This window comes from Nannobrachium achirus (genome assembly GCF_963921795.1).
Source record: "Nannobrachium achirus genome assembly, chromosome: 24".
NCBI lineage: Eukaryota > Metazoa > Chordata > Actinopteri > Myctophiformes > Myctophidae > Nannobrachium > Nannobrachium achirus.
Window position 1 is genome coordinate 21,628,561 of NC_137831.1, and position 27,789 is coordinate 21,656,349.

General features: G+C 44.6%; 1 protein-coding gene across 1 annotated transcript; it reads right to left on the reverse strand.

The window, feature by feature from the left end:
• LOC308280144 (solute carrier family 15 member 1-like) lies at window positions 1–27,789 on the reverse strand (the record flags this gene model as incomplete). The annotated part of the gene is made up of 24 exons (XM_080720405.1): window positions 27,667–27,789; window positions 27,295–27,379; window positions 26,955–27,096; window positions 26,699–26,818; window positions 25,278–25,377; window positions 24,689–24,779; window positions 23,575–23,658; window positions 23,338–23,420; window positions 22,973–23,059; window positions 22,777–22,866; window positions 22,591–22,635; window positions 22,205–22,237; window positions 21,875–21,963; window positions 21,625–21,706; window positions 21,318–21,434; window positions 19,900–20,052; window positions 19,054–19,100; window positions 18,618–18,725; window positions 18,271–18,385; window positions 2,586–2,723; window positions 1,991–2,098; window positions 988–1,136; window positions 383–454; window positions 1–85 (listed from the first exon to the last, which is right to left on the reverse strand). Exons 2-24 carry the CDS (start codon window positions 27,299–27,301, stop codon window positions 1–3), a joined length of 2,145 nt encoding a protein of 714 aa, XP_080576531.1. The 5' UTR covers window positions 27,302–27,379; window positions 27,667–27,789.

The following is a 27,789-nucleotide window of genomic DNA, read 5'->3' on the forward strand; positions in this document are numbered from 1 at the left end:
TTAATCACCAAAGGTGACAGAGCCTTTCAGTCTGTAGCGCCCAGACTCTGCAAAGTCCTTCCTCATGGCTTGAGAGCTGCAGCATCTGCGGATATTTTTAAAGAACCACCTAAAAAAAACGCTACCGTTTCAACAAGCATTTGGGTAATGTCACTTAGCTTCTCCTCCAGGTGTGAAATGTGTCTTCTGTTTTGTTTTTCCTGAGACGCATACAGTTTGTGTTTTTGTTGTTTCTAATCCTTTGAATGTTTCTTGCTGTTTTTTATTTCTGTTGTACTGTATGTATGTAAAGCACTTTTTGAGTTCTCTCAGTGAAAAGTGCTATACAAATAAAATGTACTTACTGTACTTACTTTCCCACTGTCGTCAGCCAAATACCCACTTTGCCACAAAGTCACCACAGAAGCTGTCAGAGCTCTGAACAAAGACACGACTGTCTTTAAGCTGTAATTGCCTGCTCACCAACACAACACACACTGTTTATTGGACAAGAATTTTGCACATTTGCACAAATTGAACTGTATTTATTTATTTGTATCATGTATAAATCACCACAATGTTTACTGCTATTTACACTATACTTCTGTTGCATGAATGCATGAATTATGTTGGTTGCTAGCTTATTCATTCATCTATATATAGTATTGAATTCTATATTGTGTTATTTTTGGCTGCAATATATACTGTAGATAGTAGATACACATTCAAAATCAATAAACTAGGGGAGATGTATGCTAATTTTGGCCATTGTCTGTCCACACCAATATTTGTGTACTGATGTTGTTTCTTTCAGACCTACAGTACATTTATCAGGTTACTTAGATTATTCTTTCTACTTTTGCACAGACATACTTTATTGCTTATTACTACTACTATTACTACTATTTACTAGTACTGCTACTTCATGTGTTATGAATGTTATTACTACTAGTATTATACATTGGGATAACACATGTTGGGGCATTGTTTTCACAGTCAGGCACTTGCCACACCACCTTGTCCTTATCGTTGGACTCTGCGTGGGGGAAGCGGGCCTCTATCTCGGCCGGGTCCACGTAGGTGTAGAAGTACGCCATGGCGGTGAAGATGATGCTCACCGCCAGCAGCAGGGAGGCAAACAGGATGTACTCTGCCCACTGGTTGGACGGAAATACAAACCTCCGTTAGTGTTTTTGTGACTTGAACCCCTGCTGTTGGGTCCTGTTGTCTGTTTGCATATCATGGCCATTAATTATTACAGTTAGGGTTGAAAATTGATGATTACTTTCATAATTGATCGTGTTGATTTTTAAATATCAATATACCGTATATCACACCGTATAGACAATAAAATAACCTTTTAAGTGAAATATCCCTTTAAGCCAGGGGTCTTCAACAGGGGGTCCGGGACCCCTAGGGGGTCCTCAGAGTTACTACAAGGGGGCCGTCAAAGCCTTGTGTGATACAATCATTATTTTAAATGAACAACTTGAACCCTTGCATTCCTATACTCTGAGGAGAACTTTAGTCAAAAACACCTCTCAACGCGAGCCGCTGAGAGCTTGTAGATCTGCTATTTTTGGCAAATAGGTTTGGTGTAGAGGTAAAAAAGAGCAGACCAAGTACAGAGTGAAAGGTCAAGTATCGATGATTTAAGACTGTGTGGTTAAGTGTCAAAAAGTCTATGAATCTATCTATGAAATCGAAGACCCTTTGGATCGACCACCAAACTCTAACCCAAACCCTAATCCTAACCTCAGTAAAACTATGCCTAACCCTAACCCTAAACCTAACCTCAGTAACTGTGACGCGGGTGATTATCTTAACTGCCGACGCTCACGGATGATTATCTAACCTGCCGACGTTGTTCGACCCAACGGGAGTTCGACCTATGGGGCAGTCCCCGCTTCATCTCTCTCTCTCTCTCTCTCAGCTAAGGGGTCCTTGGCTTGAAAACGTTGAAGACCCCTGCTTTAAGCCAATTTTAATATAGGAAGATGAGTCCACCAACCTGATATGGAAGCTGCGCTGCCCCTGCGATAATCAACACAATGATGTTCCCCACAGCAACAGTAAACAACCAACAACCGTGCAGTACTGACTTCATGTTGCTTGGTGCCTAGGGGGTAACAATAATAAGCATCAGTTATAATTTACACTTATCTCTTCGCTGAAAATAGCCAATCTACATGCTCACAATGCATTAAAGCTTGCAACACAAGCTTGTAGAACATCTATTTTCACAGAATGTTTGCCTACTATGACATGCCAAGAATAGGAATGCTAGGGTTCATATTCTTAGAGCATCAATTATTTGACATATAAAGTCATATTTTGGGAGGTATATCCTTCTATAGGCCTATATTTTACAAGCAAAATGTTCCAAATATACAAAACTGACCAAATGTTATCAAAATATTGAGGGCTGTGTATATTTTCATAAATACTTAGAGGGCCGGTCCAAATGTACAACTCCAGCATGTGTGTACAGTATATATATATATATATATATATATATATATATATATATATATATATATATATATATATATATATATATATATATACATATGCGTGCTGGTGCACGCACATGCATGCACACACACCTGTGAGTAGGAGAATTCCAGGCCAGTAAAGGAGAAAACCACCTCCCCTGCAGTCATGAGGAAGTACTGTGGGACCTGCCAGGCCATGTGGATGGTGTTGGGGTCGATGTCCATTATCGCTTTGATGCCCTTGTAGGCTATAAGAGCTAATACTGTGTCCTAATACAGTATTTAAGAGCAATTATGCAGAATGAAGGGGTGATGTTCAAGAAGATATGATGATGATCATATGGTTCGTGAAAATCAACTCCTCTTCACACTCAATTAAGTGTGGGTTCTTTTAATGAAGTAGTAATGTTTCGGTTGCTTCACAAATCAATTCACAATATACAGTAATAAAGGAATGTCCAGATATGATTTTAAAATTATCTCATGTCAACTTATTTATTGAAAAATCATAAATGGTGTGCACAACATTTTTAAGCAAAACTTGCTGTCATGCGAGGAGAACATAGGATAACGTCTTAGAATCGTTTTAATCTACTTACAAATATGTAAGTGCACTAAAATGATTATCAGTCCAGCTAATTTAAGCGACTATACTGTGGTGTGTGAACCACGTGGGAGGTAATAAGATCGGTAGGTCAGACCTCTCCAAGATATGCTTTTAGATAAAAGTATATTAGATCTTAGACTACAGACGTTATTCTATATCAAACCAAGTGAGATAAGATCAAAGCTTTATTGATTATATCGTAGATAGTCACTAGAAAAAGGTGGCGAGAATCGCGTGTCCCGTCATGGTTATTTTTCAAAAACTACAGCTTTGCGTTCAGCCTGTAGCAATTAATATCTCAAACTAGACGCGATCATATGTCGCATGCTTGTTTGACATACAATTAATAACCATGAAAAGCGACCCGTTCCTCGCAAACAAAATATGTAAAACTTTGTAAAACGTTTAAAACAGACTAACTAAATACTTTGCAAAGAAGTCTTCTATTGCAATATGAACGCTCTCGTTCGGTACATTTAAAAGTTAGTTAGTGTTTACTCTGCTTTACAAGATTAAAACAAACAAATAAAAGAGATAGTACTGATTGCTTACGTTCAGACTGGATGCTCTTAGCATAGAAAATAAAAGAAAAGAATGAAAGGAGAAAGTAGAGTTACTGTATCACTTTGCTAAGTTAATTCAATAACTGAACATTCGTACCATATAGGTGCGGGAATTCCCTATGTAAGCGAGTTATCCACAAAACCATTGTGCGACCTCATTACAATGCATTTTGAATCAAAGCTTACCGTGGGAACAGGGAAAATCAAAGAAATGAAAAATAAAACGAAAAAGCTGCTGAAACTGAATGTTGCTCTTACAGTGTATTTACAAAAAGGTGTAAAATGCTCATGTGATTATGTCTCTTATTCAAAAATGAAACGATCATGTCCTATGTTCGTTTGGCTCCAAAACGAACGCATGATCTCCATCAGTTAACAGTAGGCCTATATCACACAGGGCATCTGTCCTCCGTCTATGGGTTGCGCGGAGCTTGGTATATTTTGCGACCGTCTCGTCGCTATGGTCATCGGGAAGCCTACGTTATTTCGGGCACATAGAGCATATATGGAAAACACAATATTTTCAGACAAAGGAAAGAAGGCGTCGCTCTTCACTTGTTTTAGCGCCATCAGATAAGGTGTTTTCGTGTGTGTGGACTGGTGTGACATTTTGTTAATGTTCCGCTTAGTTGAAAAGTTCACGGGGGAGAAGTCTTCCCCCCCCCTGGTGTTCTGGTCACACTCGTAAACACAGTCGTTTGAAGTGCAAGCGATGAGCTAGCCCTTTTGCCTGTCTCGGCCAAAGGTGGCTGCTTTCTGTTTATTCATGGGCAGGAAGGGGCAAACTCTGCGTAGTGTCCTTCCTCCCCCCCCCTGCTACTAGCACCGAATCTGCCGACACCAATTTCCATCGGAATGTGTGTGTGTGTCGGCACTTTCACCATTGAGCTATAGGCCAGCACCTCCGGCCTTGTTGCTACAGAATTCCCCCCTACTGAAACTCAGGGGGTTGTAGATCGTAGTATCCAACATCACCTGTGTTTCAGGTAATACGGCAGGTGTAGACGTTGAAAGAGACATCACCTGGTCGTCAGGTAACATGGCAGGTGTAGATGCTGTGGGAGTCACAGGAGCTGAGCGGATTCGGTAGTGGAGATGCTGTCTGGAGGAAGACATCACCTGGTCGATGAGCAGCATGACCGATGTAGGCGTTGTAGTAGACATCACCCGGTCATCAGGAAACAGGATAGGCGCGGACGTTGTAGGAGATGTCACCTGGTTGTAGAGCAGCATGCCAGGTGTACTCCTTGTGTGAGCATAAACGGAGCAGGTTCAGCAGTAGAGATGCTCTCCGGCCTCCAGCAGCTTAGGCGTGTGGGCCATAGAGACGGAAGGGAAAAAAAAACAGAACAGGGCAAAACAAAACAGGGCACACCTTGTGCTCCCTCTCCACTGTCCTTAAGGTTCACAGCTATCAGTTCAAGATACATTGTCATGATAGTCGCACTCAATAATCTACATGCTTCACAACTAAGCATTGGAGCGTATGCCTCAAGGTGATAGTGACAGGGTGAAGGAGGAGAAAGATGAAAGAAAAGAACGTCCTATAGTTCTAGGTTGAGCATCAGTCGTGATATAGTGGCCATAAAACTATAAGGGGGCCCATAAATGATAAAAGTAAAAATAACAACTCAGGCGTAAAAGTTAGACCACGGAACACAGGGTATGATGAATCCTGGTAAGCTAAAATGGTCTGGCCTGAACACATACTCAAATCACACACTTAGAATATAAGATGGGGCAAGGCCCATTTGTTTTAAAGCATAAGGTGACTTCGTCCTATTCTAACGTGGTCCAATATTGGACCATGGCTCAGAGGTAGGTGCCCTACACTTTAGAGGTAGGAGGTTGATTGTCTTAGTCCAGGAAAACAACAAAATATCACAAAAAGGTATAAAAGTAAAGTTATAACCTCGCATGAAAATCCCAATCGACCCTAGCCGCAAAGCTTGTGGTAACATGGTGTACATTCACAGGGTTTCTCCGAAGAGAGAGGTAGTTATTAGGCGTTGCGTATAGGGACCGACTTTCCTAATGGGAGATCACAATAAATCTAAAAGGTTTCCGATCTACGTGTTGGGTTCCTCTTTTATATAAAAAGTAAACAAAGGAAAACCCCAACAAAAAGTAAAAATTAACGATTACAATCATATGTCGACGGAGGCCGTCCCCGTTTGTCCAAAGGGGGAGGTATCTACTTTGAAACTAGAGCCCTAGTATCTAAGATTATTCGTCTTGTATAGGCAGGGTCCCACGGTCACCTTGAAATGGTGGGTGGAGGGGAGTGACTTCTGGGATCTCCATGACTACTGATGGTGATGCCTCACGACATTTAAATCGGGCGGCGACGTTGCACGAACGTCGATTGACGGCCGTTAGGCGCCTACCGAACAAGAATGCAGTGACGGCAGCGATAATATAGCCCAGCACCACTAGTAGGACTAGTAGGGAGTCGGAGGCCGACCAAGAGCCGGCAAGGGTGTATGGGTCGGAGTCCATTAGGACAGGTTTGGTTTCGAGGGCAGCATCGAGGGCGGTTAGCTCGATCTGCTGGGGTGCTCCCTCCAACTGTCTGAGGGTGTTCGAGTCTAGTTTGAGTTCATGTTCGTCGAAGAAAGAGGAAATCTCTAATTCGGTCGGAATGGTACCCTCGGGTAGATGGAATAGTGCCATTTCGCCTACGTGAAAGATGGCTCCCTTTGGGACATTGACCCAAAAGGTTTGAGATGGTAGGGCCACTGCATTGGAGGTATCATGTATGTCATATCGGATGGTACCCATCAGTTGGGGTGAACTGACAAGCCAACGATTTCCTACGATTTCTGCTTTGGTAGTCAGAACCTGGGCCCTTGATTTGGTCTGGGCCATACATCTGGACTTGTCTTGCATGGGTTTGAGTCCACAGATTCCGTTGGTGTTGTCTCGTGTAAAAGGTTTAGATGGGCATAAGTAATGTACGTCTTTAACTAGGGTGCACATTTTCAAATTGGGCGCTAAGTAAAGACTGGGAGTACTGTCGTGATATGCTACCACTTCGGGGGTAGTGATCCGGACATAGGTGTCATCATGCCACCCCCCTACGTTAACTACGTCCTTGAGACGATATACGTTTTGGTTGTCAATGATAGGGAGACTAAGGATGAAAGCTAGTTCGTTATGTTGGGCGTCTGCGGTAAGGAGAAGGGCGCCTCCTAAGGCATAGGCAAGGTGAGCCTGGTCAAGGGAGACGGGACCTCCTGTGGCCTGGCTCAGGATGTCTTGGACTAGGGACATAGGAACTAGATAAGCGGGAATCCTACCCTGGCTGAGAGCCTCTATGCATGCTTCAACCTCTCGTAACATGTCGTTCATTAACATCTGGGCTACTTGAATCGTTGTCAACTGATAATCCATCATGGTCTTAAGCATTCTGAATTGTTCGAAGGAACGATTGAACATCTGGCTGTAGGTATTTACAACAACAATGGTCTTTTTGAGGGTTTCTCCTATAGTTTGCATCTTATCACTTTGTACCTGGTATTGCGCTTTTATGTGGGTTTGCTCTGCTTGAAGTTGTTCCAGCAGAGTTCGATAGTGGTGTAAGGTGACTGTATTCATCCCTGAATTACCCAGACTAAAAATGGATCCAACCGCGGCCGCGGCAGACAGTAGGAGTCCTAGGAACCGTTTTTGGCGAACGGGGTGTGTTTTCAGTTCCTCTAGGGTCACCATGTTCTTCTGTATTTGTGCTATGATGTGGGATACCTCGGTTCCGCCATGTTTTATGATGTCATTTAAGTAATATGCTAAGTCGGAGGATATATCCTCGGCTAGGAAGGCTTGTTGCAGGTGGTGCATGTGTTTTCGGTATATGGCACTAGAGTCGAATTTGACAGCTACTGTCCTCGTGACGGTTCTGACATTTGTAATTAGTAGACCTGATTGGTCTTTGAGAACGATTCCCGCAGCGTCGGCTTCCGTGATATAATCGGCTTGGAATGTGGCCTCGGAAATCAGGGTCAGTAGTATATACACTCCTAGGGCTCTCATCATGAACTAGGGAGAAAAACAGAAGAAACAGAAAAGAAAACAAAACTTACTATACGCGTCATGCAAGGGATTTAAGAAAACGAAAATAAACACTTGTCTTATTATCATGTCCTAACCTAGACTCGTAAGATGTTATTTGAGGTCTTATTTTGAAAGGGTTGAAAATATGTCTACTATTAATGTTGAGATGGCCTGTTTTTTTTTACATGTGATTGAATCACTTCATCTGGCTTCGGGGAACACTGTGTGTTCGTTCTAATTCGCTTTACTGGTCTTTTAGTTAGTGATGCGCTGAGGGGTGTGCTTCTTGACTTGGTTTCGGTGCACCCACTTGAACTCTGGGTCACTTCGCGGCTTAGGGATTTTGATCTTGTAGGCCACGGGAGAGAGCTTGTCAACGATGGTGTATGGTCCTTTCCACTTGGGAAGGAACTTCTTGCTCAATTTCCCGGGACCCGGTCTGATTATCCTCGGTGGGTACGCAAAGATAAAATACCAGACCTGATCCCCTACTTGGAGCTCCACCTGAGACGCCTTGTGGTCGTAGTACGACTTCTGGGCATCAACACTTTTCTGCAGATGTTCTTGGGCAAAGGAGAAAGTGGTTCTGAGGTGGGCGTGCAGGTCCGTCAGGTATTGGTGAGTCGTGTAGGCTGTGGCCAAGTTCACGTTGCCTGTCTGGTACAGCAGATGTAGAGGTAGAGTCATTCGCCGGCCTGTCATCATTTCGAAAGGTGACACCCCCGTTGTTGCGTGAGGTGTTGCCCTAATGGCCATGAGGACCAGGGGCAATTTGACGTCCCAATCTTTCTGATTGGCAGAGACGTATTTTCGCAATATGGTCAGGACCGTACGGTTACATCTCTCAATTTGACCAGAACTCTCTGGGTGGTAGCTGATGTGGAGTTGGTTCTTCACACCTAATAACCGCCAGACCTCTTGCATCACTTCCGCAGTGAAATGAACACCTCTGTCTGAAGATGCCCGAGCACAAAGACCGAAACGACTGAAGACATGGTTTAGCAGGAGTATTGCCGTGGTTTCCGCGGTGTCGTTAGTCGCAGGTAGACATTCAATCCATTTCGTGAAGGCACACGTAATGGCTAAGAAGTATCGATTACCTCTAGACGAGACAGTCGTGGGGCCCACCCAATCCAGTTGGAGGTCGGACCACGGGAATGAAACACCTCTCCTTTGGAGGGGTGCTCTGTGGTTGGGGTTAGTCGGTTGGAACTGGCAACAGATCAAACACCCCTTCACGTAGTCTGTCACATCCTCGTACATTTTCGGCCAGTATGCCACCTGGCACAATTCCTCGTACGTCGCTTTGACACCTCTGTGTCCAGCGGTCGGTGCGTCGTGGGCGTACGCCAGCAGGACCCCCCTATGATGCTGAGGGATCACGAGCCGTGGCGAAGTGTATTCGTCAGCAGCATACAGCAGTAGACCATCCGACATGTGCAAGCGTTTACGCAGCAACAAGAGCTGAGCCAGATACTCAGTAGAGGTGGCATCGGCAAGCGGAATTGGGACAGGTACGACGCCACACAGGAGCGCAATGACATGAGCAAGTGCTGGGTCAGCCGCTTGAAGGGCCATTAAATCCGAGTCCGTTATTGCCGGAGCCAATGCAGAAGGCGGCGGTGCGGGAGCAGACGCCATGGGTGGGTTCTGCGTGGCGCGAGCGGCAGCCCGCGTCACCACGCAGACGTTAAGGGTGGGAATCGGACAGGGGTCGACAGGGACAAAGTCCCAAGGCAAACCTTGCTCAGCCCCCATCTTGGCGAGGGCGTCCGTTTCATCGTTGAAGGTTTTGTCAGGCCCTGGAAGGGTTGAGTGACCCCTAACCTTCTTCCAGTATATCTGCATATCCTGTGTGTTCACGATGTGATCACATGCAAGGATCAAGTCTTTATGCTTGACCGGTTTCCGACCTGCAGTCTGAAAGTCGTTCTTACGCCAGTTGGGCAAATGGCATGTGAAACTGAGTCGTGCGTAGTTCGAGTCAGTGCAAATCACCAAGTCCTTGATGTTGTGTTCAGACGCACATTGAAGTGCAATCAGTATGCTGGAAATCTCCGCGTATTGAGAGGTCTGATCACCGAGCTTGAAACACAAGGGTTCCGCAGGCTTGTTGCCTACCCACACCACCCCAACACCCGCACGGCGTGGGGGGGGTGTACTGAAAGAAGACCCGTCGACATAGACTGTCGACATATTTGTGCACACGTTCTCCTCGTAGTAGTGATGACGCGTCGGTGGGGGAGGCGTGACATTGTGTAGAATGACCTCGGGATCCACCGGATCTTGCGTGCAGTTCTGACACACAGCCAGGCCAGAGCCTAGGGGCATTTTATGGTTCTGGGCGTACTTGACCTCTATGTCGTGGCTCTGGAAAGCCATCAGCCATTTGGCGATGCGGGAGTTAGTCACTGCACCCTTCCGCAGGCGTTGGCTGTTCAGAAACATGACAGGCTGGTGGCACGTCTCGATAATGACCTTCTGTCCCCCCACGTAGTTGGAGAAATGTGTTACCGCCCACACCGTCGTGAACAGTGCTTTCTCGCAGTCCGAGAACTTTTGTTCGACTTCGTTCAGGCCTTTGGAAGCGTAGGCAACAACCCGCTTGTCCGCGTCGTACTTTTGGTACAGACCAGCTGACATACATGTCGGGGAGAAACCCGCCTCCAGGTAGAAAACTCTGTTTGCATCTGGAAAAGCCAAACATGGTGCGGCGCATAGTGCACGCTTCAGCGTGTTCATGGATGTGGCTCGTGCCTCCGTCCATGCGAAAGGTACGTCCTTCCTAAGAAGTTCCGTAAGAGGGCGGGCTATCTCCGCGTAGCCATCGATGAATTGTCTGCTGTAGTTACAGACGCCCAAGAAACTGCGAAGTTCAGAAACCGTGGTAGGCGTTTTCAGATTCAGCATACCTTGGATTCTGCTCGACTGGGGTTCGACACCGTCGGGGCCCACTAAGAGCCCTACGTAGTCCACCTTTTTGCGCAACCACTGAGCTTTGGCCAGCACGATTTTCGCGCCGGCCGCGGACAATTGTCCAAGGACGTGGTCGATCTCGATCAGGTGGGACGGTATGTCCTTGCTTCTGATCAGGATGTCGTCCACGAAGATCACGTTGCCTCGGTCGGAGGCGTCAGGACATGCGCGGTTCAAGAAGATATTGAATTCCGCGGGCGAGTTGGCATATCCGAACGGTAACCTGTTAAAGGTGTATTGTCGGTTTGCGAAGGTGAACGCCAGTTTATGCTGGTCGTCTGGGTGTACCGGTAGGGTCCAAAAACCCGAGGCCACATCCAAAGTGGAGAACACCTTTGAATCTCTCACCTTGGGCAATTCCTGCTCTAGTTGGGCCATGGGCCACCGGGACAAAGCAACCTGTTTGTTCAGCTGCCGGTAATCGACGGTAATACGCCATTTCCCGTTAGATTTCTTCAGGACAGGCCAAAGGGGTGAGTTATAGGTACTATTGCAGTAGCGTACGATGCTTTTGTCCGTCATCGACTCCAAGGTCTGATGAACTTGTTCGTACGACGCAAGGGGAATCTTGTATTGACGCACGAAAGATGGCTTAGCGTTGGGGTCGGTCGGAATCCTCACCGTGTGAAGAGAAGTGAGACCACAATCCAGAGAATCTTTAGCGAAAACGCTGCCGTGCTTGTACAAGATACGCTTGAACTCGGCGATCACCGCGGGATCATCAGATGCGTCCGCCAACGGCATCATTTGCTGCAACTCTGCTGTGAACCCAACATAAGGTTCAGAAGAGTTTGGGGGCGGATCCATAGATGGCGTTGCGATGGTTTCACCCGGAGGGACCACTTCACCCAAGGTCAAGTCATAGATGACCATGTTGTCGTCATCCTGCATCTCAACCCTGCCAACTGATTCCTGGTCAATGGGTAATTGGGAGATAATGGATATCGCCCCCCTGGGCCGTGTCCGTACCAGATTCTCGCTCGTGCCGTCCGAGTGGAGGTTAGGTGGGAGCTTGCCAATAACCGGAATCGTTAGGTTGAAGTCGTAGAAGTCTGCACTGATCATCAGACCTAAACTTGAACCTCTATACAGAGTGACATCCAACTTCGAGTGGTTCGTTACCAGCAGGAACGCTGTTCTACCCACCATCTCCAACAGTGGAGTAGTCTTACAGGACAAACCCTGAAGAGAGAACTCCGGGTCCGGTTGAAAGAAGACAAGGGAGTCAGCGAGTTCCTGCCCAGGTCTGATGTTCAACCTCACAGGGACATCGGACATGCGAGCAGGGATTACGGCCTTGCGTTCGGAGATTGCACCGCACACCTGGGGGATAGTTTGACCGGCCAGAATTTGACGGGTCGTAAGAGAAGTTTCGTCGACCACGATGGGCGCAAATGCCCAGAGAACGTTGTTGAGTATGTCTATCGTCACGGCCAGTCGGACTAATAGATCAGCACCCACAAATGCGTTCTGCGAGAGTCCCGGGACGACCAGGAAAGCGTGGTTCAAGACATGGCCTCCCCAAGACAAAGCAAGAGAGCAAACGCCAACGGCGCGGGCGGTAGTCGGTTGGGGCGTCCCCAAGGGGAAGCGCAAACCTTTCCTCTGCAGCGTGAGTGAGGAATTAGCCTCTTGGAGCAGGGCGAAGTTTTCCACACTAATGGCGGACCATTCCGACCACAAAGCGAGTGCCACATTGGTGCACAGTTTGCCCTCTAGAGTAATTCCTTCGGATATCTGGGGGCAAAATCTCTCTGGGTCCACTGAGATCTCCAGGGTGCACAGGAATGCCTGTCGTTGGCGAAGGAGTTCTTGATCACCGGGGGGTCTCGTGGGTTTGTCCATATCATGATCCTCTATCAGAGAAACGCACGCCGTTTCTTGATAAGGGGTAAGATCAAACGGGTCAGGCACTCGAAGTTCCGAAGAAATGGTCAAGCCATTTTCCCTCAGGTCAATGATGGGCTGGAGACGGTAAAGCAAGTCGCGACCCATAAGGAGGGGCACATTTTCCAGGACCGACACATAAATCGGATGTATCATTTCCATGGGTCCGATCTGTACGTGGCATAGAGCCACGTTCTCCAGCCTTGTGCTAGCATTGGCATAAGGGAGTATGTTGACGGGATGGTAACAGAGCTTGATTTCTCTGTTAGTGCGCCTCGCTTCGTTTTGTAAGATTCTGAAAAGGCTTCCAGACATTAGGGAGATATCCGCTGCGGTATCTATCAGGGCCTCGTGAGTGACGTTGCGTTCCAGCGTCACTGTCAAGAACAATTTCCTGTGAAGGCCTCGTTGCAAAACCTCAGTCAACAGCCGCCTAGGTCCCGGGGTCCTAAAGGTCTCTGGATCCGAAACAGCGGATAAGGGTCGTTGCTGGATGGTAAGAACGGTACAGCCTTCCTCCTCCGGTAATGTATCGACATTACTGGGATCGGGCCCACCGTGTGTGAGTCGCAGCACTTCAAAAGAGTTAGAAGTTTCTTCACCCACGGTGTATAGGACAGGAGGTGTGTCTGGGGGCGCATTTACGCCCAATGTCACCGTTTCTGTCAACTCCGGCCGGCTCTGTTCGATTGGGAAAGGTTTGTCACCGATACTTACCGTTAGACACATCACGTCCTTCTCGGGGTCTTTCTCTTTCTTACCTTGATCCTCATCGGATTTAGGCTTAGGCGTAGCCTTTTTGGTCCCCTTTTTCGGCCTCTTTCCGCGATTAAGCTTACCTGTTCTCACAGCCACGCTGCGAGCCTCTGCAAGTATTTTATTCAGTGTTGCCACGTCAATGCTTACTGAGTTGCTGTCGCTCTTCGGAGCTGGGCGCTCTTCTTTAGCGGGATGGGGCGAGAGGTTCCTTACCTTCAGTGACTTAGGTTCGTCTGACGGTACGTCATTGAAGCGAAGTTTACGATACGGGCTTTGGCTACGTTCCCGATAGCGGTTGTCTTGCGAGAAAGAGCGATCCCGTTCAGCCGAAGAAGATCGATTCCGATTCCATGAGGAGGTCGGTTTGTCTCTCCTGCGGTCTCGATCGCCGTCTTCTCGGCTTTTCTGAGAAGATTGCTCATCCTGTGAAAACTTGGGTTTAGGACGGTTGGAGTAACCACCTTCCAATTCCAAATCGAACATTTCCCTGTCAGGTCCGCTCGTAGGGCGTTCCCTCTCGAAAGCCATGCGGGCAAGGGCCTTGAGGTCATGAGCAGACGTTACTCTGGGCATTGTACCAAGCGGTATCTGCCTCCTCACGGCGGGTAGTAAATGGTCCATGAACAGAGTTTTAAACTCTACAGACTCCTCCAAACCCGGTTCGTTACGGTCTCCGAAGAAAGCCATTCTCATCCTCTCGTAGTACAGATTCACCGGTTCATTCTTTTTCTGATGAATCGCTACGGCGGCGCTGATTCCGCTCTGAACGCGATAATCCGTGTACTCCTCAATGAGCACACGTCGGAGAGTTTCCCAGTCATTGCGAACCCTCGCCGATTGACGTTTAATAAAATCGCGTACTTTCTGGGCGGACGTGTACCGGACCATTCTTAGTATGGTCCCTATATCGACTTGACCGTGCATATTGAGATGTTCCTCAATATCGTCCAAGTAAGACACCACTTGCAAAGAGTGCGGTGAGCCTGGGTCGAAAAAGATCTTCAAATGGGTCGCTGCCGAGATCAACTGTGGAGTGGGTATGGAAAGCACTCGGTCTTGTGTATTCGGACCGTAAGCTTGGACAGGGGGCCATCCATCTCCACCGCGTGGGTGGCCTCGGGTCCTAGCATCGGGGTATACACCCTGATGTGCGTCGGCGGCAGTTGACCTGCCACTGAGACCTGGGCGATCCACCGGGGCGGTGCCTCCGTATTGATCAGTGTCCGGATGTCTGCCAGTGGCGGTCGACCTGCCACCTTGAATGGGGCCGTCAAAGTCTTGGGCATTGCGCCCATAAGACGAAGCGTTGCCGCCGTACGGATAAGTGTCCGGATTCACGAAAGTGACATTCGTCCTGTCGCCTCTAGTGGAGGGGTCCAGAACTGAGACATTACGTCTGAAAGATGAAATGTTGTCACCATGGGGAGAAATACTTGGATGCAAGTTAGTGACAGTCGATCTGCTACCTTGACCAGGAAGAAACGATGAGTCGGTGCCTTGACCGTCAGTAACGCGATCAGAGAGCCCTGACTGAGTGTGCGAGCGAGAAGATTGTCCCCTGTTCGGGGAGCTCTGTGCCGGAGGCAATTGATCCCCACGATTAAACTGTACCAAGTTTAGGTCGCCAGCCGGCAGGCTGCCAACGGGGGAGACGCTTAATGGTCCCGCTGTGCGGCCAGTCAAAACGTCTAATCTCAATTTCGTTACCTCAGCCCTTACCTTGACGGCTTCTTCTTGCCATTCAAAGCGAGATTTTTCCTTCGCTGCGATCACTTTGTCATACTCGATTCTCTCACTGTCAAAAGTAGCTATTGTGCGTTGCTGCCTTTGCATTTCGTGGTCTCTATTCTGTAATAAGGTTTTAAGCTCTTGTTTGTCCGTTACCACTCGTAAAAGCTTATCACTTAGCTCATCTTTTACAGTTGTTAGGCTAGTGATTTGCTTTACATAACTGATCCTTTGTTGGCTGTTTTGATCAGCCTCCTGACGGAGTCGCTCATTGTCAAGTTCCAAGGCTTGTATCGCTTGTGACTTGTCTTCGACTGGGGAATCAGAGCGTTCGCTCGGAGTACTCACCTCCACCACCTGGAGATCTTCGTTTTCCTGTTTCAGTTGCCTAACATTTCTCTTTGCTTCTCTGAGCTCGACCTCCATCAATTGGTATTTTGATTTAAGATCGGCCATTTCTGCCTGAGTGTTAGTTAGTTCGGTTCTTGCTTCTACAAGTTTGTTCTGAAAATGGGCAATTTGATCATCTTTCGTGGTATCAGTGGTTCTGTCACGGTTTTTCTCATCAATTAGCTGTTGTAAGGCCACGTCTTTTGCGGTTCTCTCCAATTCAAGGTCATGGGCTTGTGTTCTTATTGTTTTAACATCTAAAGCTCTTAACCAAGCTAAATTCCCGAGTAACAAGCCAGCACAATCAAGTCTGGCTTTACTACTTTTTGTTTTTAAAGCTTCATGATTCTTACCGATATCTTGGAGATTATCGTACATTTGAGGGTGTGAGTGACCTTCGTTTTCAGGAATCATGGAGTAGGGGATGTCAGTGTCTGTGACGATGTTCTTAACGAGACCCACAAAAGAATCCATTGTTGCTATAAATAGTTGAGGTTCAGTTCAACTATGTTAAATTGCAATGCCAGGGGTGTAAGTCTGAGGGCTTGGAATCAGATAAACAAAACCCAGGGGTTTTATATATGCGTTTGATTTGAAATTATCCTTTAATTCTCAATTAATGAAAGGGCCTAAACTTTCGTGTTTCATCCAAGGAGTGGTGTCCAAAATTGTAATCGTGCAGCTAAAGGCTGCTTACTTTAGTCCTATTAATTAAATTAATAAATGATATGACTGAAGGGATTTCAAGTGACACAAAAACTTTTTTTTTATAAACAAAATTAATTGAAGTTTTTAAATTTTAATTAAAAAAACAATTATTCTTTAGTTGGATGACGCATAAAAGCTTCGAATCCTTAAGCTTCTCCAGTGAGAATGGTATTCCACAAATGTTGATGACAAAACACAACTTAATTAATTGCTTCTATGAATTAAGTTAGATTAAAGTAAATTAAACCAACCTATTTATCCAGTAGCTAGGACCCTGTTTGTTTGATCTTACTAAATCAGTTTTAGTAATCACTCAATCAGTGTGTCAGCCATAGAAAGTAGTCAGCCCTTTTATTTGTAGAATATCAAAATCACTCTGAAAAGGATAGGGGATTGGAATAATAAACAAAGAAAACGTTCTAGAAACACAGCTCAGTTTCACCTTGGTAGATTATAGATGTGTGGGCCTGTAACCATTAGTGAACTATAGTTAAAGTTGACTTAGGTTAAAATGCCGAAATGAGATCGCTATGACCGCAGAGGCGCTCTTATGAAAGAGTGGGCAAAAGGGCTTTAAAATACCTCGGGAGGTAGTAGTACTGGACTTCCCCCAGGAGAGGGAGACAGTAGTACTGAAAGAGGAGGTGCCCCTTTAGAGGAGGCGGACCGCGCACGTAAACGTGGGGCGGGCGGGGGTATTGCGTTTACCAGGGGGCGTGGGAAACCACACCCCGAATTCAAAATGGCGCTGGTTCAAGAAAACAGACTAGATCGGTCTATTCAGCTTGGAGCGTTTGAAAGACAGGCTTTAACGCACCCCGCGCATGCATGCACGCGCGCACGAGTATGCACACACACACACACACACACACACACACGGCCACGGAGCCAAAGCTACGTGTAGAGAGAAACTCTGATTTTTTTAGAATTGTTGTGGGGTTTATTTTAAGGCACAACGTTCCTTTCACTTGCTTTTTAGCAGAGTATTTAGATACACGCTTTTCCTATTTAAAATAATTCCCCCCCCATACACAACGAATTGTTATGGGGATGCTGAAAGGAGAACACAATCCTAAAGATTCTCCTCTGTTGAAATACATAAAGGGCTACTGTTATTCAGTCAAAATTATTTGCCAGGCGAAAGACTCATTTCAAATTAATTAAAAATGAGAGGTCGCGAACATAACAGCCACTATGCTTAAACCAGGGTAAAAGTTTAAAATATAGCTAATATTATAATGGATTACCGCTGCTTTTCAGGTGCTTTCAACTCACCCCAAAGTTTGTATAATGTTCTGCTTAGTTGAAAAGTTCACGGGGGAGAAGTCTTCCCCCCCCCTGGTGTTCTGGTCACACTCGTAAACACAGTCGTTTGAAGTGCAAGCGATGAGCTAGCCCTTTTGCCTGTCTCGGCCAAAGGTGGCTGCTTTCTGTTTATTCATGGGCAGGAAGGGGCAAACTCTGCGTAGTGTCCTTCCTCCCCCCCCCTGCTACTAGCACCGAATCTGCCGACACCAATTTCCATCGGAATGTGTGTGTGTGTCGGCACTTTCACCATTGAGCTATAGGCCAGCACCTCCGGCCTTGTTGCTACACCCTCTGCACACTGGAACCAAACACCAGCAGACAGACACAAAGACACACACTGTTGCAGCAATTCATTCAAACTTCCAGGGGCAACCATCAGGGCACAGAGTGTCTGAATATACTGTACAACGTCTCAATGTCTCAAAGTGACATATTATAGAATACAGGGAGCAAGATAACAGGAATTAATTAGTGTAGGCTTGTAGGGTTCTGCATTGCTGCTTGCTATCGAGCCTGGCTCTTTAGCCAACAGGTAATGTATGTCTTGTAGCTATGCAGTATGCAGACTGGGTTTGCCTATACCGGCCGGATCTGCGTTATATTGGTGAGGTAACTCATGTCAGTAAAGTGAGAACCTCGCTCACTAGAATGCAGTGAGTGAGGTACATTTCTCTAGTAAAGTGACAGAGAAGAATAGAATGAGTGAGGTAACCGGCACAGCAGTAAAGTGACAGAAGTGCAGATAATTTAGAATAGTGAGGTACAGCTGGTTCATCAGTACAGTGACAGAGAGCATACTGCATTGTGCGAGGTAACTCACATTGGGTCCAAATGTAAACGTGGTGGGGATGACCAGCGTGAAGGAGCTGCCAAAGCCCAGATCCTGAGTGTATATACACTCTTCATTCATGTTACTGATGATCTTGAACTGAGCACTGACAGACAATGGAATATGAACTCTTACACTCAAAACAGTAGTAGTACAGCATGCATAATACAACTTTAGACATATCTATTACATGTGTATTATTTATGACATTAGTTCAAAATATTATTATTATTATTGTTTTAATTGTCATATGTATTTATTTTGCAGTACTGATATTAAAAAGCTTTTGGTCAGAGGTATAGTAATTCCTCTGAGATGTAACGCTGATGTAAACTTACTTGCCCTTGGGTAGCAGCTTGTATTCTGAAATGTTGAAGATTTCAATGCTCCCGAAATCCAGCCTCCCCACGGTGACATTCAAATCTGAGCCGAAACCATTCACGAATCTGGAGAAAGGGCATTTGAAAGAGCATTCGACAAACGAACAGCTGATCTTTACCATAGTGTGTTTACAGTACTGAGCAAGAGAACTGTATACACTGACAGATGTTCATTGATAAATAAACTACTGAAACTAGTGGTGACATAATATGGTTCTGGTGATTTTCTTTTCTCCTTTGAAGTCACTTGAAAAGCCTGTGCATTCCTGACAATATCCTCACTATCCTCATCAGAATGCATTGCAATATTGTTAAACAATAAAAATAAAAACAGCATGGCATAGACCTCACCGAAGGACACTTAAGTTAAGGACTGTTTGTTTTTTTAACTTGCCTGATTGCATTGGCACCCTGCTCTGGCTTGGCTGACAGGTCCAAAAACTGGAGGAGAAAAAAAGGCAACCGTCATAGTGTGTATATATAATATTGACTAGAGATGGACCGATTGCAAAATTCTTGGCCGATACCGATCCACCGGTTTTATGAAGGTCTGACCTGCCAAAACCGATTTTTCCGATACCGATTTCTTTAGCTAAGAACTAGAAAATAGGGTTGCTCCAATACCCTTTTTTCAGGCCAAGTAGGCCTACAAGACATACTTCAATTTGAGTACCAATAAGCTAGAAGAACACTAATGCCAAATCAATCACAATAGTACAATATCCAAAATCACAGACAATATCCAGTCTAATATGACCGTCTGGACTAGGCAGGAGGAAAGCAGGTGACGCATGCTTTTTTTCCCCTTCTTTTTGGAGACGACATTGACACAGGATTATGGAATATATCCTTACATTGCAAAGGTAATCAGCACCATCTGTATTCTGTTGGCTGCCATTAAGTAGCCTGGCTGCTACTTGCTAATGTTTACTTTAGTCACAGGACCAGGGCATCATGCTGTGCAGTGCCATAGACACAATCTGCATAAAACCGGTATTTATGTCAGTGACCTGTCGATCACCGATTCGGCCGGTTTGATATAATACCTGCCGATTTTTGATATTGGCCGATACCGATGTCCATCCCTAATATTGACCATATTCACATATGTTGGACATTTTGCTCTCATATCTGGGGGAGATGACGAGACCCCACCCTGAGGACATGGACAAGAAATATTACTGAAATGCAAAAGGAAAAACATTTTCCACAAGGACCACATCATGCAGATGGGCTTTACCATTCTGGTGGTCACAGTGGACCCTTCCTTAAAGATGATGCTTGTTTGCCGCTTGCCGGCATCCAGCTCCACGTGGCTGATGGTGGTGTCGTTTCCCATGGAGGAAACCGTGAGGTCAAAAGGTTTGTCAAACGTCAGGTATGGTCCTGAGGACTGAGGTGACGGTGAGGAACAAAAAAACATCAGAACTGCTGGTTCCATGAACCTTGGACCTTTTTCATGCACAGAATCATTTCATGGGTGTGTTTTCAAAAATAACTAAGTACATTAACTTAAAGGAGTACTGTCACCTAAAAAACTGTCACTTTAAAAAGTCATCTTAAAATATGAGTTAATATTTTTATGATGTCATTGTGGGAACGCACAATTATAAGCCAATCAGATTAATTGACTGTACTTAGACTACTTACTGTACTGGTCAGCTGTTGTTGGGGGGCGAGGGGCAGATTACACTGTGACATGAGTTTCAGACTATTTCAGACCGTTTTCAGAGAGACCACGTGATCTACTGTATCATACTATTATAATTTCAGGGCGTGTCAGCAGGCCTTTAAGTACTGTACACTTTTGAGGTATTTGTACTTTGCTTGAGTAATTCCAATTTCCAATACTTTTACTTCTACTCCACTACATCTCGGATCCAAATATTGTTTTTACTCTTTTACTTTTACTTCAGCCGTATATATATTTTGGCCATTTGAAAATAGCTGATCTACAAGCTCACAATATGTTGCGATGCGACACATTGTGAGCTTGTAGATCTGCTATTTTCAAAATATTTTTATACATTAATAACTTGGAATGGGACATTCTGCACAATGAGTACTTTTACTTTTGGTACTTTTAGTACATTTTGATACCAATTCTTTTGTACTTTTACTCAAGTAAAAATGTTGAATACCGGACTTCTACTTGTAACAGAGTACATCGACATTGCAGTATTGATACTTTTACTTAAAGGGATATTTCACTTTCAAAAATAACTTTTGTTATTCATGTTACTCATTTTGGACATCTTAGAGCATCAATTATTTGACATATAAAGTCCTTTGGGAGGTATATCCTTCTATTTCAATGGACAGATTTTAATTTCTTGATTCAATATTTAGATATTTTATGTTAATGCCATCAGTAAATATAATGTGTTTTTAATGAATCTCTCATTCATGGTTAAAATGGAGTTTCAAGTTACAATGGGTGTGTATGGGGCCCTCATCCTGGAGGAGGAGGGCCTGATAACATTCACATCAAATATCTAAATATTGAATCAAGCAAATTAAAATCTGTCCAGGGTGTTCATAAAAGCCAGATTAGATGATAAAATGTCCAAAAGTTTTTTTTGGAAAGTGAAATATCCCTTTAGTAAAGAATGTAAGTACTTTTTACACCAGTGGTTTTGGCTGCCGTTTTATATTTACCACGAAAGGCTCCATGGTCACGCTCTCAGCACCCGCAGTGATGGCCGTGGTTGCATTCATCATGTTGATGAACTTCACCTGGCTTGCGTCGCCTGCCGGGAATTTAGGCAGGGTTTTCTAACGGCGCAAGAAGAGTCCATATAAATGACAAACGGGACAACCAATAAAAATGTTGTGGACTGAGGTTGGACATGTTGAATACCTTCAGGAGAGAGAGTGTGTGTGTGTGTGTGTGTGTGTGTGTGTGTGTGTGTGTGTGTGTGTGTGTGTGTGTGTGCGCGTGCGCGCGCGTGCATTTCATACTCACATCAATCTGTAGCTGGACCAGGGCAGCAGCAATAAAAGCCAGAGCAGCCAAAATCATCCCCACAGTCATTTTCTTCAAGGGACTGTATTGGAGACAAACACGCTCACGCACACGCACACGCACACACGCACACACACACACACACACACACACACACACACACACACACACGTTTGTTTACATATGGTGACTTGAACATTGACTAGTGCTTTATCTGTGTACTCCCAACAGATAGACACAAGAGACTCACGTGAAGTTGAGCTTGCACTTAGCAATAAGTGGATAGATGCCGCTGTCTACAATGGGAACCAGGGTTAGAATCAATATGGGACTCAGAGTCTAGCAGAAAGAGAAGGTGGATATGGCTAAAGAAATGCATTTTGGGGTGGTATCTCAAATACATTCAGGGTCTAAAATACATTCTTAAATACACCTTTTGGCCACATCTCTTATTTAATGAGGTACGTATAATACTATACACAGGTGGACACTAGTGATATCAGTATTCCGACAATATGGTGGTTTGCCGTTGAATTTTATGTAGATTGTAGAAGTGGTCCAAAAAGTAGATGTTTCTCACCTGCATTTGGTCTGGCTGAATCGTCATGATTCCCTGGACAAGGATGAGAGTCTATTAGTGATTCTAAGAGTCAAAATACCATTTGAAGGGTATAGCTAGTTAGATACAGTAATTCACTAGCTGCCACTCTCTGTTAGTGTAGCTGCCATGAAGCAGCAAGTGCAAAACTATTATTGTATTGAGGCGAGTTGTCTTTTTGTCTGTATGAATGTCAGCCTGTAGACCTACACATTCTCCACCAGAGGGTGCTAAAACACAAAAGGGCTATACTAAAGCCTATGTATAATCCTATTATGTGCTAAAGTGGCAGGCAGTTAGGGTTATTTTTTTTGCACCCTGCTTTGACTTTGTATCTGGTCTTTAACACTGGACACAAAGAAACTTACAAAGTCACCATCCATGGTGGTGGCCTGGAGGGTCCACCTGGAGCCCTGTGAAGGACAAATACACCTTTACTGTGTGTGTGTGTGTGTGTGTGTGTGTGTGTGTGTGTGTGTGTGTGTGTGTGTGTGCGTGCGTGCGTGCGTGCGTGCGTGCGTGCGTGCGTGCGTGCGTGCGTGCGTGTGTCATACCTGCTGGTCGAAGAGAGCCCAGAACATGGGCAGAGGAATGTAGAGCAATATAACCTTTAGCACCATTTTCACCTGGGCTATCAGCAGTTTCTGCACAAATATCAATCAACAATGTTAGGGCTCCAGTGCGTTTGTGCATGTGTCCAACCCAACCCAACCCAACCCAAGCCAATACAATACAATTATTTTGTCTTACGTCATATTTCTCCTCTGCCCAGTCCATCCAGTGCTCCCTCTTTGGGCAAGCAGAACTACGAAGCCTGCAGCGGTTCTTGATGGCAAACTGTGAAGAATAGACAATAGTCTAGTCAATCATAATGGGAGGCTGCAGCACAACTGAATGTTTTGCCGGTCTCATTTTCTACTCTCTCTGTTTATGTTTGTGTGACAATTTAATGTTTGACTTCCAAACTGCATTTGTGGTGTTTCTTTTTTATATTGAAACAATGACTAAAAATGAATTATGACAATAACGTTAGATTGATTTGATACAGTATGATTGGTACTAGATTTACAGCATGATTGCAATCATGTGGAAGACGTTCCAGCAGAGTGACTCACCCAGATGCACTTGCAGACCTCAAGCATGACGTTGCCTTTGGGGTCAGTCTTGATGTACATGCTACTGCCAACAATGAAGACGACTGGAGACAAAAACAGAAACGGTAAATGTTGCAGTATATCCCTCCCAGATGAAGTTGGTTTGTGAGCAACCACTTTGAAGGATGTCTACCGAGTATTTATTCTATAAGATTATTATTTTACAGTATGTGCCATTCTGCTAAAAGTGGAACTTACTCAGAGCCACCACCATGAGGGCAGCAGGGACACCGAAGGCCAGAGGATAGCACTGCTGCTTGGTGTGAATGCCACACTCCTGGGCTGGAGACCACAACACACACACATGGTTGTATTATTATTCTTGTGATGACTGTTCATTGGTCTCTACATTTAATGTCAAACTCTAAACTGAACCCCACTATTATACACCTGAGCTTAAACCTTAGCCACCTCTCTAGGGCAGGGGTCTTCAACGTTTTCAGGCCAAGGACCCCTTAGTTGAGAGAGAGATGAAGCAGGGACCCCCACAACCTTTTCATGAATTCCATTATCGTTTCATTGTTTTACAGCTCAATCATCAGTGTATTTTAGATTCATGTAAATTGGTGTTTTCAGATATTTAACCACTTGAACCGTCAATACTTAATAAACTTGACCTTTCACTATGTACTTAGTCTGCTCTTTCTCCCCTCTACACCAACGCTCTTTGCCGAAAATAGCCGATCTACGCTGCGAGGCGTTGAGAGATTGTAGATCAGCTATTTTTGGCTAAAATTCTCAGAATTTGGACACCAGGGTTCAAGTGGTTAAAATAAAAAAGGAGAAAAGTTTCTATCACACTAACATTTGGAGGACCCCCTGTAGTAACTATGAGGACCTCCTAGGGGTCCCGGACCCCAGGGGTCCGACCGCCATTGAAGACCCTTGCTCTAGGGGTTGTGCTGTGGCTCCTTTGAAGGTCACGTAACAAGGTTTCTACGGTGGGAAGCTTACTGTAGTGTACATACATTATTCAGCTATACGACTGACCACATAATCAAATTACTTTATATGATTTGCGGATAGGTGCATGTTCATGGTCACGTTTTGATTCATTTCAAACGATCTGTTACTAGAGAGAGCGAGAAGGAGAAAGAGAGAGAGTGGGGACACAGATAAAGTAGAGAGAGAGAGGGCAAGAGACAGACAGACACTTATTATGAGGCATCGTTGTGCTCCACTGAGCGTAGATTTCTCTTCCTTACATGGGTAAACCCATTATAACACCTATTCTAAGAGGGCTTTCTCAGGATTTTCAGGCATTACCACGTACAGACTACTGTGATTTGGCTGGGGTTTGGCCTTACAGTACCTCTCAGGATAGGGGTGATGATGGAGGATAGCAGACTGCCAACATTGATGGACAAATGAAATATGGAAAAGAACATGCTCCTCTGCTTCTCCTGTCAAACACAGGAAAACAGTGTTATTAAACATTCATTACAAAAACCTTTTGGAAGAGAAGTTGAAACATGCACCAGTTAGCCACATCCCACTATAGGGAGGGAAACGAGGTCACCTTTGTACTCAAAACCATTCTATAATTCATATAATACAGTATTCAGTTATGTTTAAAATGTACATTTCACAATTGCCATTGCTATGTCTGCATGGCTTTCAACCAGAGCAACTTCAAAGTCACGGTCTGTTCCTCAGCCACACTGACTGTTGAATTTCTCTCTGTTTTGGTTTTGGTGTTTAGTCATGTTTTCAATTTGTTTCGTTTCTGTAGCTCTATGTTCAGTTGTTCTACATACACTGGACTCGTAATTCTATTAATATGGCAATCTTTCCCAGGTGTTATATCATATTTTGTAGTCATGTCCTTGTCTGCCCTATAGTCCTATTGTACTCCTCACTCACCAGTTCTCAATACACAACTTCAATATAGGTGCGCTAACCTGGTTGTGTTCAAATTGATCACCACCAAAGGTGGCAACACATGGCTTGATTCCTCCTGTTCCCAGAGCGATGAGGAGCAGACCCACCATGGACAAGGCCCTGAAGAGGAAATATGATGGTAGAAAATATATATTTGAGCGGCAACTTTTTTCTTTTTTCTTTGGAGATTTTTCATAGATTCCATATTGTTTCATCGTTTGACAGCACAATCATCAGTGTATTTTGGATTCATGTCAATTTGTGTTTTCAGATATTTAACCACTTGAACCATCAATACTTAATAAACTTGACCTTTCAATATGTACTTAGTCTGCTCTTTTACCCCTCTACACCAGAGCTCTTTGCCAAAAATATTTTTGGCTAATGTTCTCAGAATAAGGACACTATTATTATTATTATTTTATTAAAGGGTCAAATCATAACAAGTTATCTCAAGACACTTTACAAAGGCTAAAGAGCCATAAGAGAGAGAGAGGAGAGAGGGAGAAACAAGGGAGAGACAAGGGAAAGACAAACAAGGGGCACGCGCACACACATACACAGGTCCTGCATGCGTATGTACAAGAACGAACGAAGCTAGGGTTCAAGTGGTTAATATAACATATTTTTGATTTTGGAGGACCCCCTGTGGTATCTCTGAGGACCCCCTAGGGGTCCCGGTCCCCTGTTGAAGACCATGGTCTAAAAAGGTACAGTTGGTTACTAGGGACTAATCAAGAGTCCACACAGTGTGCCAAACAAGGCCAGGCAGATGTGGTGTGAGTGACGCGAGCAGAGACGCAGAGATAGAGATTATGAAAATGTTAGGAAATGTATATAATCTATATAAGGAGAACATGTCACACAAATAGACCACTAGATGACTGCTTTATGTCTGCCAGTGACACCTCGGATAAAGTTGCCATGGACACAGGCAATGACAGCCCAGCTGTACGGTCTAACACAGTGGTTCTCAACCTTTCCTGACCCCCAAAATAATTATGTGAACTGTGGACCCCCCACTCTGACAAGCACTCGGAATGTAGGAGTTGAGGCATTACATTTTGTTTGACTCGGTTCCACAGATACAGTAACTATAGTGAAAATAGCAGATCTACAAGCTCATCGACTATTTTGTCAATGTTTGCCTCTTTCTTACCATATATAATTTGACAATTTGCCCAATGTTTGACCGGTTTTATAGTATAGTTTGCAGTAATGGTCTTTTTTCTTCTTAAAAGTAAAGTCCTTAAATTGTCACTTTACTGTCATCTGGACACCCCCCCCCCCCCCCAAAATCATGGTGGGACCCACAAGTTGAGAACCACTGGTGTACAGCGCCCCCTTTCCACAGGTTCAGTTATTTTTTCCCTGCCTAATATTGAACAAGTTCAGAGTGTTTCCACAAAGCATGTATGTTGATTGACTGTTTTCAACTCACACATGGAGGTTCATATTGTCTGGTACCCCGTCCCTGTCTGTGTCTGTGATGTCGTGCATAGCGCCTACAGCCATGACAGCCTGTCCCACCGTGTAAACAATGGACAGGTAGATGATAGTCCTGTACAGACAGCGGATGAGGAAAAGTGGTTTTGGTCAATATGGATGGTTAGGAAGGACGTCATTGAAAAGGACACCTAAGGAAACCTAACACTGAATTAAAATGTTGAGAATGTCTATATCATTCACTATCTCACTTGAACTTGCCGAGCCATGAGTCGGCCACGATGGCTCCCAGGATGGGTGTCAGGTAGCAGAGCGCCAAAAAAACATGGTAGACAGAGGTGGCCGTGTCATCATCCCACTTCAGGAAGTACCTGAAATACAGCACCAACACAGCTACAGAGAGAGAGAGAGAGAGAGAGAGAGAGAGAGAACGGTTGGATGGAGAGAAGAAAAGATGCAGATAGAAAGAAGTGCATATAGTGTTAGGGGGAAAGAAACAACTTCCACTTTTAGAATGAAGTAATCTTTCCATAATATATGAACTGTATTCATAACTTTGACACAATTGAATGAATGTTCTATATATCTCACCTCGCATGCCATAGTAGGAGAATCGTTCACAGAACTCATTGACCACAATGAAAAAGATACTGATGGGATAGCCGCGCACCGTTGCCTGAGAGAGGATGTGGACATTGTAAAGAAAGACAGATCTGTTTATAATAATTTTGTTGAGGAGTCATATCATGTTATACATTATTTGCACATTTTTATTTTTTTATTCATATCTTACACTACACTACAACTATTTAACTAAGTGGTGAGACTCTAAAGGGAGACTATACATTGATTTTGAAGGTTGGAGAGAACAGCAATCAAAACAAAGAGAACATTTTGTGGGGGTAAAAAAACATTTGGATGAAAGAATAAAAATCAGAACTGTTTCTGGAGGTGAGTACATACTCGTTTCTTGAGTTTCTTCACTTCGTCTCTGTCTGCAAGAAAACAAGCAACTATCTTAACTCACACTTGTTTAAAAACAAGACCAGTAACAATCTTGTGCAGGAAAGATTGCAGTCTTTTACC